Source organism: Thalia democratica, chromosome 1, assembly GCF_965202585.1.
Source record: "Thalia democratica chromosome 1, ktThaDemo2.hap1.1, whole genome shotgun sequence".
Classification (NCBI taxonomy): domain Eukaryota; kingdom Metazoa; phylum Chordata; class Thaliacea; order Salpida; family Salpidae; genus Thalia; species Thalia democratica.
In genome coordinates, this window is record NC_139165.1 from 80173895 (window position 1) to 80195228 (window position 21334).

Genomic DNA, 21334 nt, shown 5'->3' on the forward strand with positions numbered 1-21334 from the left:
CTTTAAATGTCGCATTTAAATTATTGAAAATTAAAAACTCAGAACTTGAAATGAAGAAAATTGAAGTCTGAAATCTGACTTCGGCTTTCATAATTAAAATTTCCTAGTTTTATCTGTCGTACTAAGATTTCGTATCCAAAATCTAAAATCAAGTTTAAATTTTTTAGTCAGAACTATAAATATTTTTTTTTAAATTAATTTGACTTTATTTAGAAAAACTTAGGTTTTACGTTAGTCACACTAGCTCTAAATTAACAAAACGCACTTTAAACAGCACTGCTACATTTTGATCAGAAAAATTTTACTCTCGCAAGCCATTCGTTCGACTTCGCATTAGCTTCGCAAAAAAAAAAAGCCGTGATAGTAAACGACAGGCCGAAGGTTTAAAAGGAAACTCGGACAAAACGAGAAAGCTGTTGTCGATCGATAAACTTCAAAAATCCAACGACGGAGATTGTCAATAGAAAACAGCCGTATAAAAGTTGTGACTTTTGTGAAATAAAAATAAGCTTCAGTAAGCATCTTCGACAGTTTTTTTACATTACTGCTGCATTTTGATCGGAAAAAATTTACTCTAGCAAGCCATGTTTTAGATTTCGTATCAGCTTTGCAAAAATATTATCGTCGTGAAAGTAAGCAATATGCCGAAGGTTTAATAAAAAATTTGGTCAAAACGAGAAAGCTCTCGTCAATCGATAAATTTATGATAAATCCAACTACGAAAGTTGTCAATGAAAAGCAGAAGAAAGTGACAGCAAAGTTGCAAATCGAGGAACGAGGCATAAAATATGATATTCAGTAAGCATTAGCAGTTTCGTTGGTACTCGCTGCTTTTTCGAGCTTAAAAGAAATGAGGTGAAAAATTCGCGTGGCTCACAATTATTAAAGTTGTCAGAAACAACAACATCGAATATCGAGTCGATTATAAGCATAACTGTTATATTCACAACATTTCAGTGGAATAATTCGCTTTATTGTATAAACGGGCTTTTAGGTGTTTTTATTTCTCAGAAATAATAATTTAACAGCTGAAATTTGCTCACAAGTAAAGTTGTAAGATGAAAATTTTCACAGTTGTTATTAAGTGTTATTATGCTATGCAATCTCGTTTTGCAAATATTGTTTTTTATTAAGCCGCCTTTAAAAATTTGAGAAAATATTTGGAGAAATTTTAATGACTTCATATTGATATAATAGTTAAGTCTTTTAATTTTCATTTAGTGCTATTTTACTGTTATTAAATAAAAATAAATTACTAGGCTTACGACAAAACTACAGTTTTTCTTAAACTCGAAGAAAAAAGGGTTTGTGCATTTCTTAATAACTTGAAGCAGATAATAAAATACTTGCAAGCAAAAAGGCTGAAATAGAAATGATCAACTTCTCGACACTTAAGTTTGATGAGTTTGCAAAGAAACTTCGTTTATTTTTTCAATTTACTAGCCATTGCTTCTCAAATTCAAATAAGTTTTTTAGAAGCAACTCAAAAGAGGTGAGATTGAAATTCGATTGCCTTTTAAACCTAATGTTGCGGAGGTTTATAAGCAATTTTTCACCGTAATCACGTTGACGCGTTTCCCTGGCAACGATATTCTTTCTCGCCCAATCTGTCGATCAGGGTAGCAGCTTTGAAAGCTTGATGAGCAAATAGGAAGGGAGATACTCTATTTTATAAAAGTTTTAAGTCGTCTGCAGACTTTTCGATAGTTCACAATAATTAAAGTTATAAAACAAAAAATAAACTGTAAAAATATTTTTTTTTACATTTAAGTTTTTTTGTTACTTTTATGACACTGTTGATTAGTTTTTTTAACATTAAAAAATTAAGTAGTAAATACTTAATAATCTATCAAAAAGTAACAAAACTAGCTACTGATACAACACAGATTTCTGCAAAGTTAAAGGAAAACAAGAAATATACGAATTGAAAAGAAATAAGTTAATAAACTTTAAACTCGTTAGAAAAACCACAAATCAATAACAACTTTGTTGTTACGAGTATTGACTCTCGCTTAGTAGTTTATACTAACGATTGGCGGCAACCGAAGTATATGTGATTCAAACTATGTTACTTTTATTACGTCACACAGGAAGTGAATCTTCGTTTCGTTGAAATCAGCTGTTTATGATTGAGTTGTTTATAAAATTCAAAAATTCTTTTGTTGCCCTCCAAAGTAAAAGTGTTTTACTTAAACTTGACTTTATTGCCTTCATTTCAGTTCTATATCATTTAAACAGTAGTATTAAAATATCTTATTTTATGTATTTAGTCCTTATAAAAACAAATACTTGATCATAACTAAAAATGTATGTTAATTTATTTTAGTAATTATCAAACAACTATCATGTTTTTACTTTTAAAAGACCTATAACCTTTAGTAACTAGCCGCTAAGTTTACTTGAATTTGTGTACCGTTTATTGTTATCAAAAAATATTTATATTTTAAATCACTGTAGCTTTAAACTCTAGTATCTTTTTATGTAAACAAATACACAGCGTTGTATAACTTTAAAAGTATTATATTTTTATTATAAGCCAGACTTTTGAAATTATCTTTAGGTGTATGTGTATAAAATTGATAAGTTATTACCAATTAAGAAAATCAATAACTTCCACTTAAACTTAAATAGTACATTCTATACAGCACATATCAATACGCAATAGTGGTTTTATAGAAAAACAAAATTTAATAATATGTTTTGCTACTAAATTGCATATTCATTATCATATCTAAAACATAATAAAAACTAAATAAAACAAGATCGATGTACCAAGTATGTTTTAGTTGAGACTAATAAACAAGATAAGTGTCTAGTAACAAGTGGAATTACACATCATACAAGCTAAACTGACAAATATGTCTCTGTTCAAACAATTTGTTCGCTGGCAATGGTTACTAAGCAAAGGACGAGCAAATCTGTAATCAAATTAAGACGATAAGCGCAGATCGCATCTCACGTAGCAACCAAGGTGGCATGGTTGCTTAGCAACAAGGTTGTCAGTCATCACTTCCGTAGTTTAGAGAAGATTAAATCGTTTTAGTGAGTTGTCGATACGTGACAAATTTTGTATCAAACTATTTTATAACTTTTTAAATAAATTTTCTACAAAATTTATAGTTAACTAATATAAAGTTATTTAATATTCAAATAAGTCATTAGAATTAATTCAAAATAACATGTTAATGTTTTTGCCGAAATGTTTTAGTATTTTGCATTTTTTCTGGTTTAAACGTTCTGGTTTAAACTTTCAAAAAACTCTAGATTAACAGAACTTTGATGTTTCTTGAAAAAAACTTAAAGGGCTAGACTAAAAATGTTGCACTTAGTTTTTTTTTAATTCAAAAAACAACTCCTTTATTAAAATACATTGAACGATGATACATTATAAAAAAGGTAATTACAAACTAGATACCACATCTCGCATTACAAACAGCTAATATAACTGAACAGCAAGTTATAAGATTTCAATAAACTTCTTACAAAGTCCGTGGTAGAAGTAAGCCGATTTTAATTATGTTGCTAACTTCAGGTGTTAATTAATTAACACAAGAAACTGAGTTATAACGAAAGTTAAAAGAAAATCTGAAAACAAGTTTTCATGCACCCATCAATCACAAGTTCGAAACTTAATGTAATTTTTCGTTTCGTTATCCGGATAGTCTTCCTTGCTAAAAGTACCAGTTCTTTTATTTAAAAGAAATAAATACAAAACTCGAAAATGTATTCTATGAACTTTTGTCCAAATTTATAAACAGTAACTTTCATAAGTTAAATTTTTCTTCTACTACTTTCCTTAACGTAAAACGTTTATACTGATAAACATCTGTTAAGCTTTTTAATATTTTTAGTTTATTTTTATTTACATTTTCAAAACCTGTATTCAATTTAGTCTTAAGTTCTTTTTTTCTTTAACTTTTTTAAAGTATACGTCATAAGCTAATAGTTTAAATTGTTGAAAGTTTTTTTTGTAATGGTACCCTGTTCAACTTTTAGTGTTACGATAAAGCGTTTCAAGTATTTAAAATTGATTAAATGTTCGTAATAATTAGAAACTACGTAAAAGCAAGAAAAATTTTAGAAAAATTCTCATTTTATTATTGATAAACTCATTTAATACTCATTTAAAACTCTTACAAGTATTTGTCAAAAATAATCTATTTACGATATAGCATAACTTAAACGGTTTGTTAAAAAATAATTCAGCTAGATTTTTTTTTTTGACTATTTTAATTAGCTCATTTTTGACTAAAAATAACTTGGTTGTCATACAAAAATGTAACCAATGAAAAAACTTTTACTAAAGTTCATTAAAAATTTCAAAGTCTTTATATAAAGCATCTTAAGAAAGAACTATATGAGTTATTCTGTAAATTCGTTTTAGATTACGAGATTTTTCCTTTATAAGTTAAAAACTTTTGACAAACGGACTTTGTAAATTTTTATGAAGAAAATGTCTAAATCTTGAAAAAACATAAACACAATGATCTCATATTCGTTGCAATTGCGACGAAACAAAAACGCTATTTGAGCCAATTACTCGACGGTGGAATCTGAAAAACAATCTCGTAACGAGCGAAGCAAATACAACTAATCAAGACGCAAGTTTCGAACAAAAAGAAAAAATAAAACTTCGACTTTTAGTTTGTGACGTCACAAGTTTCTGTCACCGACGTCAGAAGCCGCTTCTTCTGTCGCTTCTCTCATTCACTGTTGTGTGTGTTTTCTGCTGACGAGAGAAAAGGCAGCTTGTGTGTCGTTAAAAGTTGCTGCTTTTTATCTGTAAAGCGTAATAATTGGGCATTTAGGAGTCAACGGGGAATGAAAGTGATGAGATATGTTGGCACAAGAAATAACGGCAACAAAACATTCTTAATTTATAGCCATTTTGCCATTTTTTTTTGATTATATGCTGATTCTGATAAACATGTGCGTGTTTCTGATAATTCTATTTTTGATTAAAAAATCAGTTTATAAAACAATTATTAATAAAACGCCTTTAAATAATACCTATAAAATGTACATCGTAATTTGTTATTTTAGATCTTTAATGATTAATGTTTAGTTAGTTTGTAAAAACGAGAGCATAATTGTTAATAAAAAAAAAACAATTTTTTTAAAATTTACTTTCAGGCTTGGAAAAGATAAACAAAGTTTAAGTAATTTGCAAATAAAAAATTTGATATATATCAGGGCTCGGCAGCCAAGTTTTCCACAGGCCACATTAAAAGGAAAAAGTGTTCGGAAGGCTAAAGTATTTTTTTAAAGATTAAAAAATTTTAAAGTAAAAATACTTATCATCGAGTAAAGTATTTTTAGTCCCATAAATTTGCTGGCAAGTCTAAATTATCTCAATACTATAGTTTATTAAACGATAAAAAGACGCTCGAAATATTTAATCTTTGGACCTGGTGTACGAAGAAAACTTTCGGTTATCGAATCGCACACCACTTGGATACCTTTTAACGTCTTGTCCAGGACTTAAATAGTCTTTAGTACGACTTTAGTAGTCAAAATGAAATGTTACTAAGGATTTTCACTTTTTTTCTCGATTGAAAACTATATTGTTTTTAAAACAAGACTGATAAAAACGTTAGTTTTGTGTAGTTTATCTTGTTAAAACATACTGAAAAAAAGGGAGTGCTACTTGTAGCGAATAATTTTTCGATAGTAGAGAAATTTAACTGAATGGGAACAATGTATTTGAAACTTTGTCAGTAAAATAATATATAATAAATTTTATCTTTCCTATTGTAGTATTTACTTGTGTAGAAGTTGTCGTTACGGAAAAATGTGTACTAGTAAAAAAATGTGTTGTATGTTTGTAAAACTTATTTTAATGTAAAAAAAATAGTCTATGGAATCTTACTGTTGATTTTTTGTTATTGTTTTAAAATTCAGTAATAAAATGTTTAGTAATTATAACTGTAAGTAAATTGAATCTCTAAAAACATTAAAATACTTGCATGGTATAACTTTTTTATTTTCAATTTTATCATTATGAATTACGTCTTATAAAGTATGTTTTTATAGTTCGTCTGAAGCAATGTTTTTAAAATTTAACAATGTACTTAGTATAAAGCTTTTGGAAATCGTATAATCTTATACAGGTAAATTTTTAATTTAAAGCACTTCAAAAATAGTTTTTACTAAATCACGACTGTTCAACTACAATAAAATATTATTTAACGACGACAATAGTAACTTTAGTAAAAATAAAAGTTTCTACGCCAGTTTATATAATAGCATAATATTTTATTTTGGTATAAAGTTTTACGACTTTTTATAAATTTAATAACCACTCCCCTCTGCAGCTAAAAGTAAACAATTGTGCGTAGCTAAACTTTTATTTTCACAACTAAATTTGAAGCTATTAAAAACATTATAATCATTTAAACAATGTTTTAAAGTGAATTATAGTATTAAAACAAAACTCAAAAAAATTAGAAAAATTGGTTTTGAAACTTAATGTTTTAAATACAAACGTTACACAAAAAAGAAAATTCTTAACAAAATAAAAACTTTTTATTTATATGCAACAAAGTAAAATACTTAAGAAATAAGAATTCTTCTTACTGATTGTTATTTTTAACAAAGATTTGTTACTGAACGTTAACTATAAAACAGCACAACTTTTAAAGATTATATACTTTTAAAACTGATATTATTTATACTAAAGCTGTTAATTTCTCATATTACTAAAAGTAATTGTCTTTTTTTGAAGCTTAAGTAACTCATGTAAACTCAAATGTAATAAAAAATCCTGTTGATGATCAATCTACCATCGTAACATTATGAAACTAAATAATAAAAAATAATGAAGCTTGTTTCAAAACATATACAACACAACTTATTATTTACTCAACAAAGTATTTGCAAAAATTTGAGTCTGCTGTTAAAGGAGTAAGTGGCGAGATATAAAATTTAAAAAGAACAACCAAAATAAGCCTAAAAACTCATTTTGAAGCCGCTTGAAGTACACTGAACTAATAGAATATCAAAATTGTAATATCTTGGCACCGAAGCACGCTTTAGACCAGTATGCTAACCAAAGCGACTGTAAGGGAATCGTAATTCGATTTTCCCAAAGGCCTTACTACATCGCCACTCACTCAATATTACATTCTACTTTTACAACTTTCATTTAAGGAGTTCAAGTTCAGTTTATCTACTATGGCGCGAAAAAAAACCTCGCGGTTTAACTGCCACCGAACTTTGCGAAATGATGTTCAACGAGCTTTGAAGCGCTAAATACAGGTAGCATATCAGCATGTAACTGAATGCACTGCAGATTAGCGGTTTATCCTTCTCCCATGGGAAATACTTCCCGCTCGAAATTCCAGTGAGGCTTCAATTTGATGTATTATTTTTTTTTCACGAGCGTGCGATCGGTTGTTGTTTCGTTCGGAAAATTAGAGCTCGGGTCATGAAGAGTATATAGTGACGTCACAATAGCAGATGGCTTAACAAAACATTTTTGCCACACTGCTTTTTGGTCGTTTAAAACCTATCCCGTTTTTTTCTCGACGATTTTTGTTTAACTATTTATATCTTGAACAAAGTTACTTCTATGAAAAACTTTTAGGGAAAATTAAATTAAGTAAAACCTTCATGAATTTTTTTGCAACCTCTTTTGAACTAAACTGTGAACTTAAGTTTTAAGACTAAAAAACTAAACACTGCCGCAGACTTGCTCACTTTCAAAAAATAAAAACAAACAGCCACTTACCGTAAAAAAGCACTCGTGTGTCGAAAACGCGACGTCGCCACAAAGAAAAAAAAGAGAAGGCAATAAAAGGCGGCAATAAAAGCGAGTTTCTCCCAACCGAGCACGCAGCGAGGTTATTGCTTCCTATGTCTCTCTGCGACCACCTAAAAAAATACGACCCCTCGTAGCTCGGCAGCAGATTTTAGTTTGCACGGGCTAAATGTTGAGGGGTGGCGGCTTTGTTTGAGAGTCGTGTGTGATCTTTTCGACGTCTTCTTTCACCCTTTTCACTTTCGCAGCGGCTGCTGTTAAAAATTTGCGCGTTGTAAAAAGCGGCGACGACGCGGAGAGAGGCGGCGGAAAGAAGTGCATTCGACGGCCATCGACGAGCAGAAGCTTTTTATTTTGTAGCAGAAGCAAAGCGAGACGGCGGCTTTGGAAGCTTGTCGAAGTTTTGAAAATCGAGATTGCCGTCGTTGGCGGTTTATGAGCTGTTTCTTTTGAAAGTGTTTGTTTTACACTTCTATTGAGCTTTGTTTTTTAACATTTTTGTTGCTTTGAATTTTCAGTTTAAATTTTTCAAGTAAATAGATTAACTTTATTGTTTACTTAAACGATGATATGATCAAAATTTTAAAAGAAGTACCTTAAGTTTTTTAATAAGTTTTATATCGGGTTTTGTAACTCTGTTGAAAATCAGACTTAAATATTAAAAAAAAATTCTGAGTAAGTTAAATGAAAAATAATAAGTAATTTAATTTGGAAAATTTTTAAATAGATTTTAGCAAATTGATTTTTAAAGTAAAATTTTCAAAGATTAAAAACCATACAGTAAATTATTGATAATTGATGTACTCGAATTATAATTACTATCTCTTTTTATCTACAATATAAATGTTTTTTTTTTTTGTTTCTTAAAATTTTTATAAGCAAATAAAAATACAATTTCAAACAACTAAACTTTATAATGCAAACAATTTTTATGGAAATTTAAAAAATGTTTTGTTTAATTAACACAAAGTAACTTAAAACCATTGTGTATATACTTTTTTGTATTATTATTGCTAATTGTTAAATCTGTTGAATTTATAGAATAGTTTTACTTTAAAATCCTGAACTAACAACTTTATAGAATGTTGTCATTTATGTTCTATTACTTGAGTACAGCAATGTTCACTGGCAGAAAAACAATTATAGTAAATTAATTAAGCATTGAATAAAAACGTAAAATATTTACTTCGTAGCGAATAAGTAGACTAAATAAACAAAAGTAACAAAAAATTAAGCGACGCCTTAAAAACATTTAAAGTGTTATTGAACTTCGGGCTTTTTGAAAACTTCAACGAAAGAAAGCTCATCTTACACAATAACCACCAGCGAGACTTCATTAGCGACCCTTTAAAACCACCCCCACCCCCTTTTAAAAAGTCATCGCACACAGCGCGTTATCTCAGCAGCTAGCTGCCTTTTCCTGCTTCATGAGTAACAAGGCAGCTTGCAAGTGAACGAAACGAAGGGATAATCTCAGTGAGCTAAAAAACAGCGAAATTAGGTGAGGGCAAGTTGTATGTGAATGATTGGCGAAAAACTATTTTGAACTCGAGCCTTCTCTTTATGGCTTCCAAGTGAAGGCAGCTCCTCACATGCGGCTAATTAAAGGCGCCGAATTAGCAGGCGTTTAGCTGGCAGCTCGTGTTTTGCGTTTGGAGGTTGATGTTGGCTACTTTCATAAAGTTATAATCTCTGATGGGCGTTTTGAATGCTAGCAGAAGCCATACGGATTTCTTCCATAACATATTTTTTCCTTGCGCTTTGGATAAACTAAAAAAGACTTTTCTAGCAAGCAAAATGTTAACTGATATACCATTGATTAGTATTTTTATAAAACTTAATATTTTCTAAGCAATTAATATAGTTTTTGAGCACTCAAAATCATTCAATTTCAATGCACGGTATTCCATCAGCATAAAAATATTTTTACAAAAATCCAGCAAATTGGCTGAAAGCGAAAATACTTAGGAAGGCAAAAAAAAATCGAGACAGACAAGTGGTATGCCGAAAACTGTCGCCTGTTCAGTTTCCGAACACAAAAAATCAATCTGTCGCCGACATCGCTAATGCCACCTCGCCTCTTTATCCGCTAACCTCAAGACACGCGATTTAAAAGTCGCTTTCAGCTACCACACACAACGCGCCGCTAATTTCTTCTCTCGCTAATTGCCAGCTCGTTAGAGGCTGTCGCTGGTTTTTATTGTTTTAAAGAAAGAAAAAATGCTGTTCAAAGGGGCGGTGATTTTTGCTCGGTGTGTTTTCAGTTGCGTGTTTTATCGCAAACACAAACAATGAAGAGAGCTGTGGTTTTTCGCACAACGCGGTGCTCGGTTTTTTGTGTTTACACAGCACGCTACTGCTAACACGATTTCGCCTGTTTCGCCGAGGTCCGTTACCGCGAAACAAATCAAATTAATTATCGTTCATCACGATAACCAGTTGCCAGGCAACGGAGCTGATCGCAATCTGCCTTCACTCGTGCCTCCTCCCCGGTCGTCGCCACGGTCTAAGTCGGTTGCCGTGGTAACGAGATGCTGAAAGGAGCGCGTTTGTCTCAAGTCTTCTAGATTATGATTTTTCTAAAGATATTTTTTCTTTTTTAAAAGTTGTTAGATGCGATGTTACATTTTGTTTTCTAAAGTGTCTTAGGTACTCTATGCTTAATTAATTCTAATTGAACATTTACAGTGCTTTGTTTTTCAATGAATAATATATGTAAAACCGTTTTTTATAGTATAAATTCTTATATATCCTTTTTAATTATTCAATACGCGTAAGTGTAGTATTCACAATTTTTAAAGTTGTTGATTAAGTTGTCGTTTAGGTAGTGTTTAGGTTAGAGGCATTAAATTATAATGCATTGAAAAGAAATATTTTTGTAGACTCTTAAATATCTTTTTCAATTTTTTTTTACACAGTTTTAAACTAGTATTTAGTAATAGTTATAATATTTACTATTTGTTATAAATTATTCTAGGTACATTGAAAATAACAATTATCTTATATTTATTCTATTTGTTTGTAAAATAATACTTATTTGTAAGTTAATCATAAGTACTTGTGTATTTCATACAACAAATAGAATAAAACTGAGAATTGTAAAAAAAATTGTAACATAAAAATAAATTTTAAACAGATTGTTTTTTTGTAATGTTTCAAAAATATAATACACCTTGCGAAGAATACATTTTTAAATTACAAACATTTATTAATCACTTATAATACAGGTAACCAGTAAAAAAATAAAACTTTTAATTAAAATAAAAACAATCTAAATATGGGTTCTTCAGCAGTTCCGGGTATTTCTCCCGATTTATCGACAATTTTAAGCCAATCAGGTGCCGAGTTCGGGAATTTCTTTTCTCAACCCGACCTTGCCAGTATGTGGATGCTTAACAACCCGGCAGCCATGTTGCCTGGTAACCCGTTTCCTGGGGGATTTCCGGAAATTCCCTCTAATGACGGTGGGATGAATGGGGCTAAGCCGCAAAAAGGTGATGAATTTTCCGGGTTCGACCCGCAACGATTCGGAAGCCCGAACCAGGTTAACTGGTGAGTATTTAAACAAATTATTAAACACTAAAGTAAAATAAAAATAAAAATGTCTTTTTATCAACTGTTGAAAATGACTATGGAAGTTAAGTTTTTTGTATTTTTTCAAATTTCGAAAAATTATACTAATTTTATTTAATAAAGAAGTGTTTTTTTAAAATAAGTTTTATTGTTTAGCTTTTTTGTGTGGTAGTTCTTTAAATATATTTATACTCTGATATTACAGGTCAAAAGACAAACATATGAACTTATTAACAACCATAAATTTTACTACAGACTTAACTGGAAAAAATTAAAATTGATTCACTCAACCGCGCACAAACTTTGTTTAAAAGATAATATGAAGGACTATTAAATATACTTGAACTTGTTTTAAACAATAATAAACTTTTTAAGTTCAAAGTAACACCAACTGATAAAGTTGTGTCTTTCAAAATTCACCGCTAAAGACTATAGAAAACTAATTCTCGAAAACATTTACATCAAAAAAGCTTTTTCTTGAGAAAAATCTTGAAGCTTTAGACTTGAAGGTTTACTTTACCGCGTCTGGAGGAAACTTAAAGCCGCCTTCGCAGACGTCGGTGATTTTCGTCAAATCTGGTTAAGTAAAAGTGCGGAAGTACTGAAAGCGGGACGACCCGGTTGCCAAGCAACCATGCCACCTTGGTTACCATGCGAGAGACCACAAGCGTTTATCTGCTTCATTGCAGCTCGCAACTTGGCAACCGTTGCTAAAAAGGTTGTTTACATGGCGACGTGGTGGGCTCCTCGGATGTGTTTTTACTGCCGCGTGTGTGGCTGGTTGCTATGGCAACTGCTGACTTGTTGAGTTGTAACAACAAAGAGCTTGTACCATTGATATATTCGCTGTTTGCAAAAAAAAAAATTGTTTAATTTATGTATTCAACTATTGTCAAAAACTTTCTTTTTGTTCGATATGTGTTTTTTTCGATGTCGGTTATTGTATTTTAAAGTTTTGCTGGCTAAACATCTTTAAAACATAAAACTTTAAATTTTTATACTTTTTGAAACTTTCTAACGAACAGATAAATTTTTTTATGAAAGTATACTAAATTTCTAAAATGGAGTTTCTTGTTGTTTAAAAACTAATGCTTTCAGGTTACAAGTTCTAAATCTGATGAACTTGAATAAGAAACAAGAAAGTATTTTGCCGTTTCCTAATATGCCAATGTTCGACAACACAACATTTTCACGGTAAATATTTGAACTAATAAATTTATAACTAAAGAAAAGTAATTAACATTAGTTTTTGAGATTACTTGAAATAGATTTTTTTTACTTAATAAAAATTTTTTTGGTTCCAAATGAAAGTTTTGAAATTTATGAACAATTAAATAAAACATTTTTCAACCTTAGTACTGCTTCTAAATAATTCCTTTTTTTTATAATATTTTCTATTTCTCTTCTTTTACACAGCAACAACGAGCTCAATCATCTTCAGCTGGGTTCCACGCAGCAGAGATCAACTTCCGCTATGACGTCATCGCCAGAGCTGTCATCCACGACTTCCGTTGCTGAATGTCAGCAGCCCCCGGTTGTAACTAGTAGCAACGGAAAAAGAGTCGTTACTCCTAACAACAACAGTTAGTTCAGTTAAACCAAACAGTGTTGTGTGCATAGGATGAAAAAATCGATTTGAATTTGAAAGTTCTCATCTGTATTAAGCTTTTTTTATTAAGTTAAATCAGTTTTATCTATATAGTGTTTTCTTTATATATAGACGTATGTCATTTTCATTTGTTAGAAGTAAAATAATTCTTTCAGACTTGAAGAAAAAAGTAACAAACTGCATTTAAAGAAAGCTCATTTTAAACAAGTTAAAAGGCTATTAAGATTACTTAAGTTTTTTAAAGGTTAATAGAAGTGAACGATTGTTTTAATTATCAATGTTTGAACTTGTTTAAAAGCATTAACTACTAAACAAAATGATATCAAGTGCATAAATGTACAAACAAAGTTTAACAATTAAATTATTTTCAACTTACATTACACAACTTTCATAAAGTTTTGTCAGACGCACAAGCTTTGAACATTTTAGCCAAGTTTAAATTCAACTTGTCGGTCGTACAAACTCGTGCGTACTTGGGTGCTCGGCTCAAAGGAGATTTCAGTAACTCCGGTGCCAAAGGCTGACACCGCGGATTAGCGCTAACCTTCCTCTTTGTTCCAATCTTCCCCGACAAAGTAAAACCCGACACTGCGCAACGCTGATGTGATTAACTATTTCAGACGAGAAGCAGAGAAGAGATTTCTTGTTGTTTTGTTGTTTGCGGTTTTCAACAAAAAGCTGCTCGCGATATGCGGGCACAGGTTAATACAGAAGAGCTTACTTCCAGCATATTTTCGTTTAAGGATTATGGAAGCGCTTTTCTTGTTTTTTTTTTTATGGTTTTCTTTGATTTTCATAAAAAAATGTAAGCTTGATCAACTTTATTAGTTTAATCAGAAAATTTTTACTCTTCTCTTAAAATTTTACTGTAGTTTTTGTTTTTATATATCTAAAATAAAAAGCTAGCAACAAAAAATGAATGACAGAAAGGTTCGCGGGTAGGCAAAATCCCGCATGAAAAAATTCCAAGTTTTTTCTTTGCTAAAAGATTTCGCAAAACCTTTTACTTTCTTCCATACTAATTAAGCTGCACCTCGCTAAGATTTTTAAAACATTGAAAGGTCGACTTTTCTCGCGATGTGTGTTTTTGAAAAGCGTTAAATCACGGAACACGCCTCTGAAATCAACTAAAAGCTTTGAGTGGCGCGGCGAGCTAAGTTGGCTTCTTATCTGCCGTTCAATCATTCAGTGAATTTTGGCGGTAATTATTTCGCATTGTTCGCCTCACACGTCTCAATAGAAAGAGGCTTTCAAACGGCCGCAGCAAAAAAAAAGCGAATATAAATCTGGCGCGGCGATAAATAATGAATAAATGCTTCTCGTCATTCGATCCTCAGCTGTCGAGCGGCGCTTTGTAACAAAGAAAGCTGGAAAGCCTGTTGTGTGACGAGAGCGAGCACATTTGACACAGAGACCATTATGACGTCACAGCGAACGTTGTTTGGCGTGCTAGCGGCGGCCAAAAACTTTCCAATTAGCACGAAGCGTCGAGCGGCGTTCTCTTTTTTTTTTTGCAAAGTGCCGTCAATGTTTGTATATCGCACCCTCGTTGACACACAAAAATTCGATTTCGTTTGTACAGGCAGCTACGAAATACAAACATTGAAAACTGGTTACGTTTGTTCGCTTCCTTCCGCGTCACTGTCGAGATTATCTGCTGCCGTCGCTTCTTCTTTTTATCACCGCTCTTAATCCTTTGTCACGTCATTGCAGCTTATCTCTTCGGCTTTTTCTTCTCGTCTTTTCTGCGTTGCCAATGGCAACTTTCGTCGGTAGAAGCGTTGCTAGAGGTCACCATTGGCTGTCTTCCGTGTCTAATTTATCGATTTACGAGCTTCCTTTCCGTTCAAGCTTCCTTTCAAATCGCAACCTGCGAGTGTTTTGCCTTTTCATTTTGTTTTTTTTTTCTCGGAAAACAAATTGAAACTGAAAGGCAACTGTCGTCGGTGAGTATTTGAAAACAAACGTTGCATGTTATTACTATTAGGTGCTCACTCAAAAATTTAAAAGTTCAAGATTTTCATTTCCTAATATTATTACAAGTGAGTCTGACCATAGAACTGTTAACCAAAACAGGCTAAAAAGCTTAACAAAGACGATTTTGATCAGACATAATACATACATTTATTTCTAAAGCGATAAAATATTAATGTATAAAATTATTTAAACTTAAAACTAAAATCTGTTTAAATGCAAGTTAAAAACATCCGCAGATTTGATAGAAAGTTCAGTGAGCAAAATGAGGCTTCAAAACCGGTTTCTAGGGGCAACCAGCCATCACCACGTGGCAACGGAGGGTTGCAGGTGGACGGTGAACCTGCCGAAAGGTCACGTGAGCAGCTCGGAGGTGGAAGTGAAGAAGGACGAAGGAGGAGAGGAGTTTTTGGAGGTGACTTGCGGCGACAACAATGCCCTCCTCTACATTGCAAGACTCAGCCAGGGTAGCAAAGGTGGGATTATGTTAACAAATATTTGTTTAGGTTTTATATTATTTTGTTCCTTACTTAATCTATACATAAATAAAAAAAAACTATAAACTAAATTAGTTGGAATTAATTGTTATCGTTATGAAAAAATTATTTAAAGTTAAAAGACCTGTTCGTCAGTACATTTTTATAAAAATAAAACTAAATCGGATTAGATATTTTTTTCTATTGTTTTATAAATATGCAATGTTTAAAGCTGCTAAATATTGATTTAGGTAGGATACTTTGTTCTTTTCTAGTTAACTTCTTTGCTACATAAGAGCAAAATTATATTTTTGTTCAAATAAAAAGTTGATTTGTTATAGAAGTATACAATATTCAAGCTTTTTTTATTTTATTTTTAATTTTACGAATTTGTGGTCCTAATAAAGTTTATAAAAACAATTTAATTAAAAGAAAAATGTTAAATAGTCTATTCAAACACCTTAAATTGTCTTTCAAACAAAACATAAGCGTAATAACTTTTAAAGTTTACCTAAATGTATGTAAAACATATTTTGAAATTATTAATGCACTGTGCAAAATCATTATAATAGCTCTTATATCTATTTGTTTTAAGTATGCATAAGAGTTGTATCAATAGATGTTTTATATATTTAATATAAACGTTGTCAAGAACAGTAAATAATAAAAGTCGAAGTCAGTTTTAAACAAAATCTATAGAACTTCAAAACTTAAAAATATGTAGTAAATTATTTTTAGGCTTATGTAAAATATAGGCTTAAAATATGTTGTTATTGACACACAGTTAAAAGTTCTGCAAAGAATATTGCAAACCAAAATCACGAGCGCAAAAAAACACACTAGCTGCTAACACACAAAAGTATTTCTTTGCAATTTAATTACCTTCTCGCAACGCAGACTATTCCTTATGCATCGCCTCGTTTTTTTTCGTTTGTTTGGCGAAAACGTAAAAATCCATTCAATACTTCCGCTCGTGATTTTTTAGATAAGTTTTCTTTTCATGTTTAAGTCGATTTTTGCTCGGAGTGCCGTCTCTATCTGTTAATTGTATAAACGTTTTTACGTAAAACAAAACTGAGCGAAGTTAAATGGTATTACTGTACTTATTTGTTTTATGTTTTATACGTTATATTTAAAGTATTTAATGAAAATAAACTTTTTTATATAATTTTTTTAATTGTTTTATTACAAAGAAAATAAGCAGCTCAACAGTTTTTTCAACGTTTCATTTTGAACTTTACGGATCTTAACTTTACAGGCAAGTCAATTCTGTACGAGCTTGGGGGCAAGCAGAGCTGGATGCACCCCAACGAGTTCCAAGCGATAAGCGGAAGGGAGACTGCCAAGGATTGGAAGAGGAGCATCAGACATCACGGGAAGAGTCTGAAAGCTCTCATGTCGAAATCGGTGATCATTCATCATCAGAACGAATGCGAATGTGAATGGTGTCTGAAGAACATCCCCTTCTTCGCTCAACAGCATGTTTATATTTAAAAATATTTACTTGGTAGCAATCTCAAACTGCAATGTTTTTTTTTATTTTGAGATAGTACAAAAAATGGTGACTAGCATAAATTTTGTCTTATAAAAAAGTAACAAATAGACAGTGCTTTCCATACAAATAAAAAAAAGTTTTAAAAATGTTATCAAAAAAATAAAGAGTTTTAGTTAACAGCACCAAGGGTCAAACAAAACTGATTAGTATTTTAAATTTTTGAATTAATCAATATTTGATGTAGATTTGTTTTTTTAATTTTTATAAGTAAGCAAAATTATCAAACAGACAAGTTCTGCTGAAGGTGACGTGCCAAATAAAATCAGCCATATTTTTCCTTCTACCATAAACAACCAGCGGGAAGATCTTGATAACGTCAGTGCATGGCAACCGTTGGTTTCGTTGCCAAGCAACCTGCCCAGCTCTTCTTTGATGGGTTTCGGCAACTCGCCGTTGCTAGCCAAAATCAGCGAATCAGCGACCCGAAATTCCGCTTTCACTTGCGTTCAACCGTGTAGAAAAATGTATGTTGTTCGTTTTTCATTTAAATAATATTTTACTTTTTTCGGTCTATAAACCTTTTTTATCACTGTGTAATTCAATTTATAACATTTTACATGTCTATTTCTATGAAATAAATGCATTAAAAGTAAATTAAAAAAAAAACAACAAAATAATGTAGTAGAGTTTCACGTTTTTGAAGTTGAGGGGTATGTCTTTAATAATAGAGTGTTTAATCAGAGCTTCTCCGTCACAAATTGAACGAAAATCTCCATGTTCGACTGATAAAAAAGATAAAAGTCCTGCAACAAACGGAGATAGACCTTCTAGAAAAAGATCACACAACGTTGAACAAAATCAGGTAGGAAACTTATTTGGTTGCGACAAAAATCAAATTGAAAATATTTGTTCACCAAATTATAACTTTTTTTTCTTGCAGAATCAGTTTCACGAAGAAGCTGACGAAGTTCATCCAACTGTTAACAAGAAATCAAAAGTTGAAAACGGTTTATTTTTAATTATTTGATTACACAAATTAAGTATTTTTTTTTTAAATCTGCATATGTTTTAGCGGTACAAAAAAATAAAATTTTTGAACAACTAAAACTGCATAACGAATTTACGATATTAAAGTACATATTTTTTCAGATTTTCTGTCGAATTTACACAAAAATTCAATAAACTTCGACCATAAACAGTAAGTAGTTTATCTTGTTTTATTATTCGTAAAATTGCTCACAGTTGCTCTTAAAAAAAAACAACAAATTGTACAAAGTAAAAGTTTCCGTCAACATCTTTGCGCAGATAATATTTTGTTTTAAAAATAACTTTCTTTGTGTTCTTAATCTGTAGAAGAAGACTTTTTTGTAAATGTTTTGATTCAAGCCAACTTATTTTGCTATGCGAAAAGCTGTTATTGAAAGTATGCTAAAAATGTTTTGATGTTAAAAATAAATATTACATTAACTTTTTCGAAATAATCAAACATAGATAGACTATTTTTAATACTGCATAATTCATTAGTCAATTTGCTGTTACTTAAATTTAAACTGAATAAAAGATTTAACTTACCTTAGTAAATTTAATACATTTTAGAATTTAATTAAATTTATTAATGTTACACATATGTTTTGCCAAATATACTGTTAACTAAATATTTTGAAAAGTTTAAGTTTAAAGTTTATCTAAATTTAAATAGATATTATTTGAGTGGATTAATTTTCATTCACATTAGGTTTTTTTATAGAAAAGCTAAGAACCAAAAAGCAACTGTTTGTGTATATACATTTATATGTAATTTAGAGTTAGTTACAGTTTTAGTTTAAAAAAAACGAGTTTTGTTTCCTAAGAGAAAGATGCTACATTTAATCATAACTGTTTTAACTTACTTTTAATGTTTTCATTATTTAACTTTTATTTAAAGATTGACGCTGGAACATTCGAATGTTGTAAAGAACATAGCAGCTGCATTCGGACAATTGGCGCCAAATTTACTTGAAAATGTTAACGTAAACTGCAATTCTCAAATAGAAGAAGAAGTTTACCAATCAGAAGAACTAAAATCTTTTGAACTAAATCTGAAAAATAACTCAAATGATGTAAAAGAACATGCTGAAATTTCAGAAAAGTAAGCAGTTTTGTTGTTACAAAAACTTTATTTTTAGCTTAATTTAATTTTTTAAGCAAAAAAACCCTAAGAAGCTGCAATGATTTTTTTTTAGTTTTTATTAAAAATACAATCATACATAAGTTTAAAGCATACTTAGTATCAACTGATACGGCTAAAACTATAACTATAAAGCTAAAAAACATATACTCAATTTTATCTTTAATATGGCTGTTATAGCTAACTTGATAGCTGTTAAAACATACACCTTGATACTTTTCAGGTTTATTTTTTTAACTTTTATTTTAGCAATTCAAACAAGAAAAACGAGGGTGTTGTTAAAAAGTCAATACAAAAGAACGTAAAAAGACCAAGTAGTGTTCCTATGTAAGTATATTTTATACAATTCATTTAGTTATATACTTAAATATTAATATAGATATAGTTCAATGAAATAAAAATGCATACTTTGTATCACTTAGTTAAAGAAAATTATAAAATTTTGATTTTGTAAAGCAGATGTGGTAAAAATAATTTCTTCTGCATTGATGTGTAAAAATAAAGTAGTTTTTGTAAAACAAGAATTTAATTTTTTTATTTTCAGAAAACTTAAAGAAGCAACAAAAAAGCCAAGAATTTCTCGTTCACTCTTTGACTTGTAAGTTTATAGTACGTTGGATATAAAATTATGTATTTTAAAATGAACTGAAATTGTTTTGTTGTACAGAAATTCCTCTTTAGAAGGCGCTTCTTTTAAGAACTTTAAACTTCAGACCGATAAAACAATGCTAGAAACTGAACCTGTGTCTCACACTTCAACAAAAAACGCTTCACTGCTGGGTGAAGCTAAGAACAAGACATCTTTCATGTCTGCTGACAAAGATACCATGGAAAAAATATTGAAAAATTCTGATGAAATGAGCAAATGGAGTTGTGAAAGAGTCGGTCAGTATTTGGACGAAATCAATTTGGGGCAATATAAACAAGTAAGTTGAAAATATTTACTTCTAAATACACCATTTTACTTAGAAACTTCTTAACAGTTTGTGAAATTAAATTTTAACGTAGTTAAAAGATTGTTACTTAAAATTAAAACACTTTTGGAAAAAAAAGAAGTTCAAATTTTTTAAATTAAAGTTTTTAAAGCTGTTGTTTGTTCCACAACACGAAAAAAAATATAATTTTTTAAATTTTAACCATAACAACAGATCTTTCTTGACAACGGCATCAATGGCCATTCACTCCCATTAGTTACCGAAGACTCTTGCTTGAGCATGTTGCAAATGAAACTGGGTCACGCTCACACTCTCATTTCCTCCGTTCACCGTCACTTGGGGTCGTACTTCTTCATCCTCGAAGCTCATCATTCACCCTCCTCACCTCTTAACGATTCAGGGTAAAACCTGATATTGAAACTTTGTTATTGTGCAAATTTTAAACTTACTTTTTTATTCGATTACACAGCGCTTCTAAAGATAACTTTTTGTCCTTTTTTGAGGTTTTTTAGAAATTTTTTTAATTTACTTTTGTTTAATATCTAAATTTTACAAAAGAATATATTTTATTGACTTCTTTTTTAGAAATTATTTTTTTTTCTTTTTCTTTTTTGAGTAAAAATATGTTTGTTAAAGTGAACATAAGTTTATTAGCAATTCTTTTTTTCTCTATCTGCAGATCGGCAGTGTTTGCTTTTTCAAAGTGCAAAATAAAATTTTATAATCTGAAATTAGTATGATGTTTCATTTCAAAACAATGAAAACTTTTTTGTACTTAATATTATTTTTAAATATCATTTAAGTTTGTACATCTACAAAAAGTTTATATAAAAATTCATCTTGATTTCTACATTAAGAAAATAATGTATTAACAAATCATCAGCAATTAATATTTTAAAATAAAAAATATGTTTTCAATTCTTATTTTTTCATAACTATTGTAAAACTTTACATTTAGGTTTTCCTTAAAACTTATGAAAGACAAAATTTATCTTTCTATATTATTCAGTAAATGTTTTTTAATGAATTTTGTTATAAGTGGATAAATTCTTAAATATAGTATTTGTTGACATAAATTGTAAAACACAACAATTGTTTACAGTAAAAACATCTACTTTGAAGTGTATCAAAAAGTTTTAAAACATTACAAAAGTATTCATTTATACAATTATATTTTTGTAAGTAAAATTAAAAGAGTATAAAAACTTTAAAAAAGTTATATTATTTCTTAACACTAGGTGAACTACTGCAACTTACAAAAAACAAATAAAGTAAGGTTGTTTTTATCTTGTATAACAGTTTGAACTTTTTTCTTAATTTACAAAAAATATTTTTTTTAATTTAGT

At 30.2% G+C, this 21334-nt stretch overlaps 1 protein-coding gene across 1 annotated transcript; it reads left to right on the plus strand.

The window, feature by feature from the left end:
- The first annotated feature begins 11036 nt into the window (after nt 1–11036).
- On the plus strand, nt 11037–20393 carry LOC145840051 (uncharacterized). The gene is made up of 14 exons (XM_082947260.1): nt 11037–11311; nt 12431–12526; nt 12749–12915; nt 15155–15391; nt 16650–16873; nt 17175–17410; nt 17628–17748; nt 17827–17893; nt 18036–18084; nt 18811–19014; nt 19303–19380; nt 19598–19651; nt 19721–19979; nt 20202–20393. The coding sequence occupies exons 1-14, from the start codon at nt 11037–11039 to the stop codon at nt 20391–20393; spliced, it is 2259 nt and encodes a 752-aa protein (XP_082803386.1).
- The last annotated feature ends 941 nt before the right edge of the window (nt 20394–21334 follow it).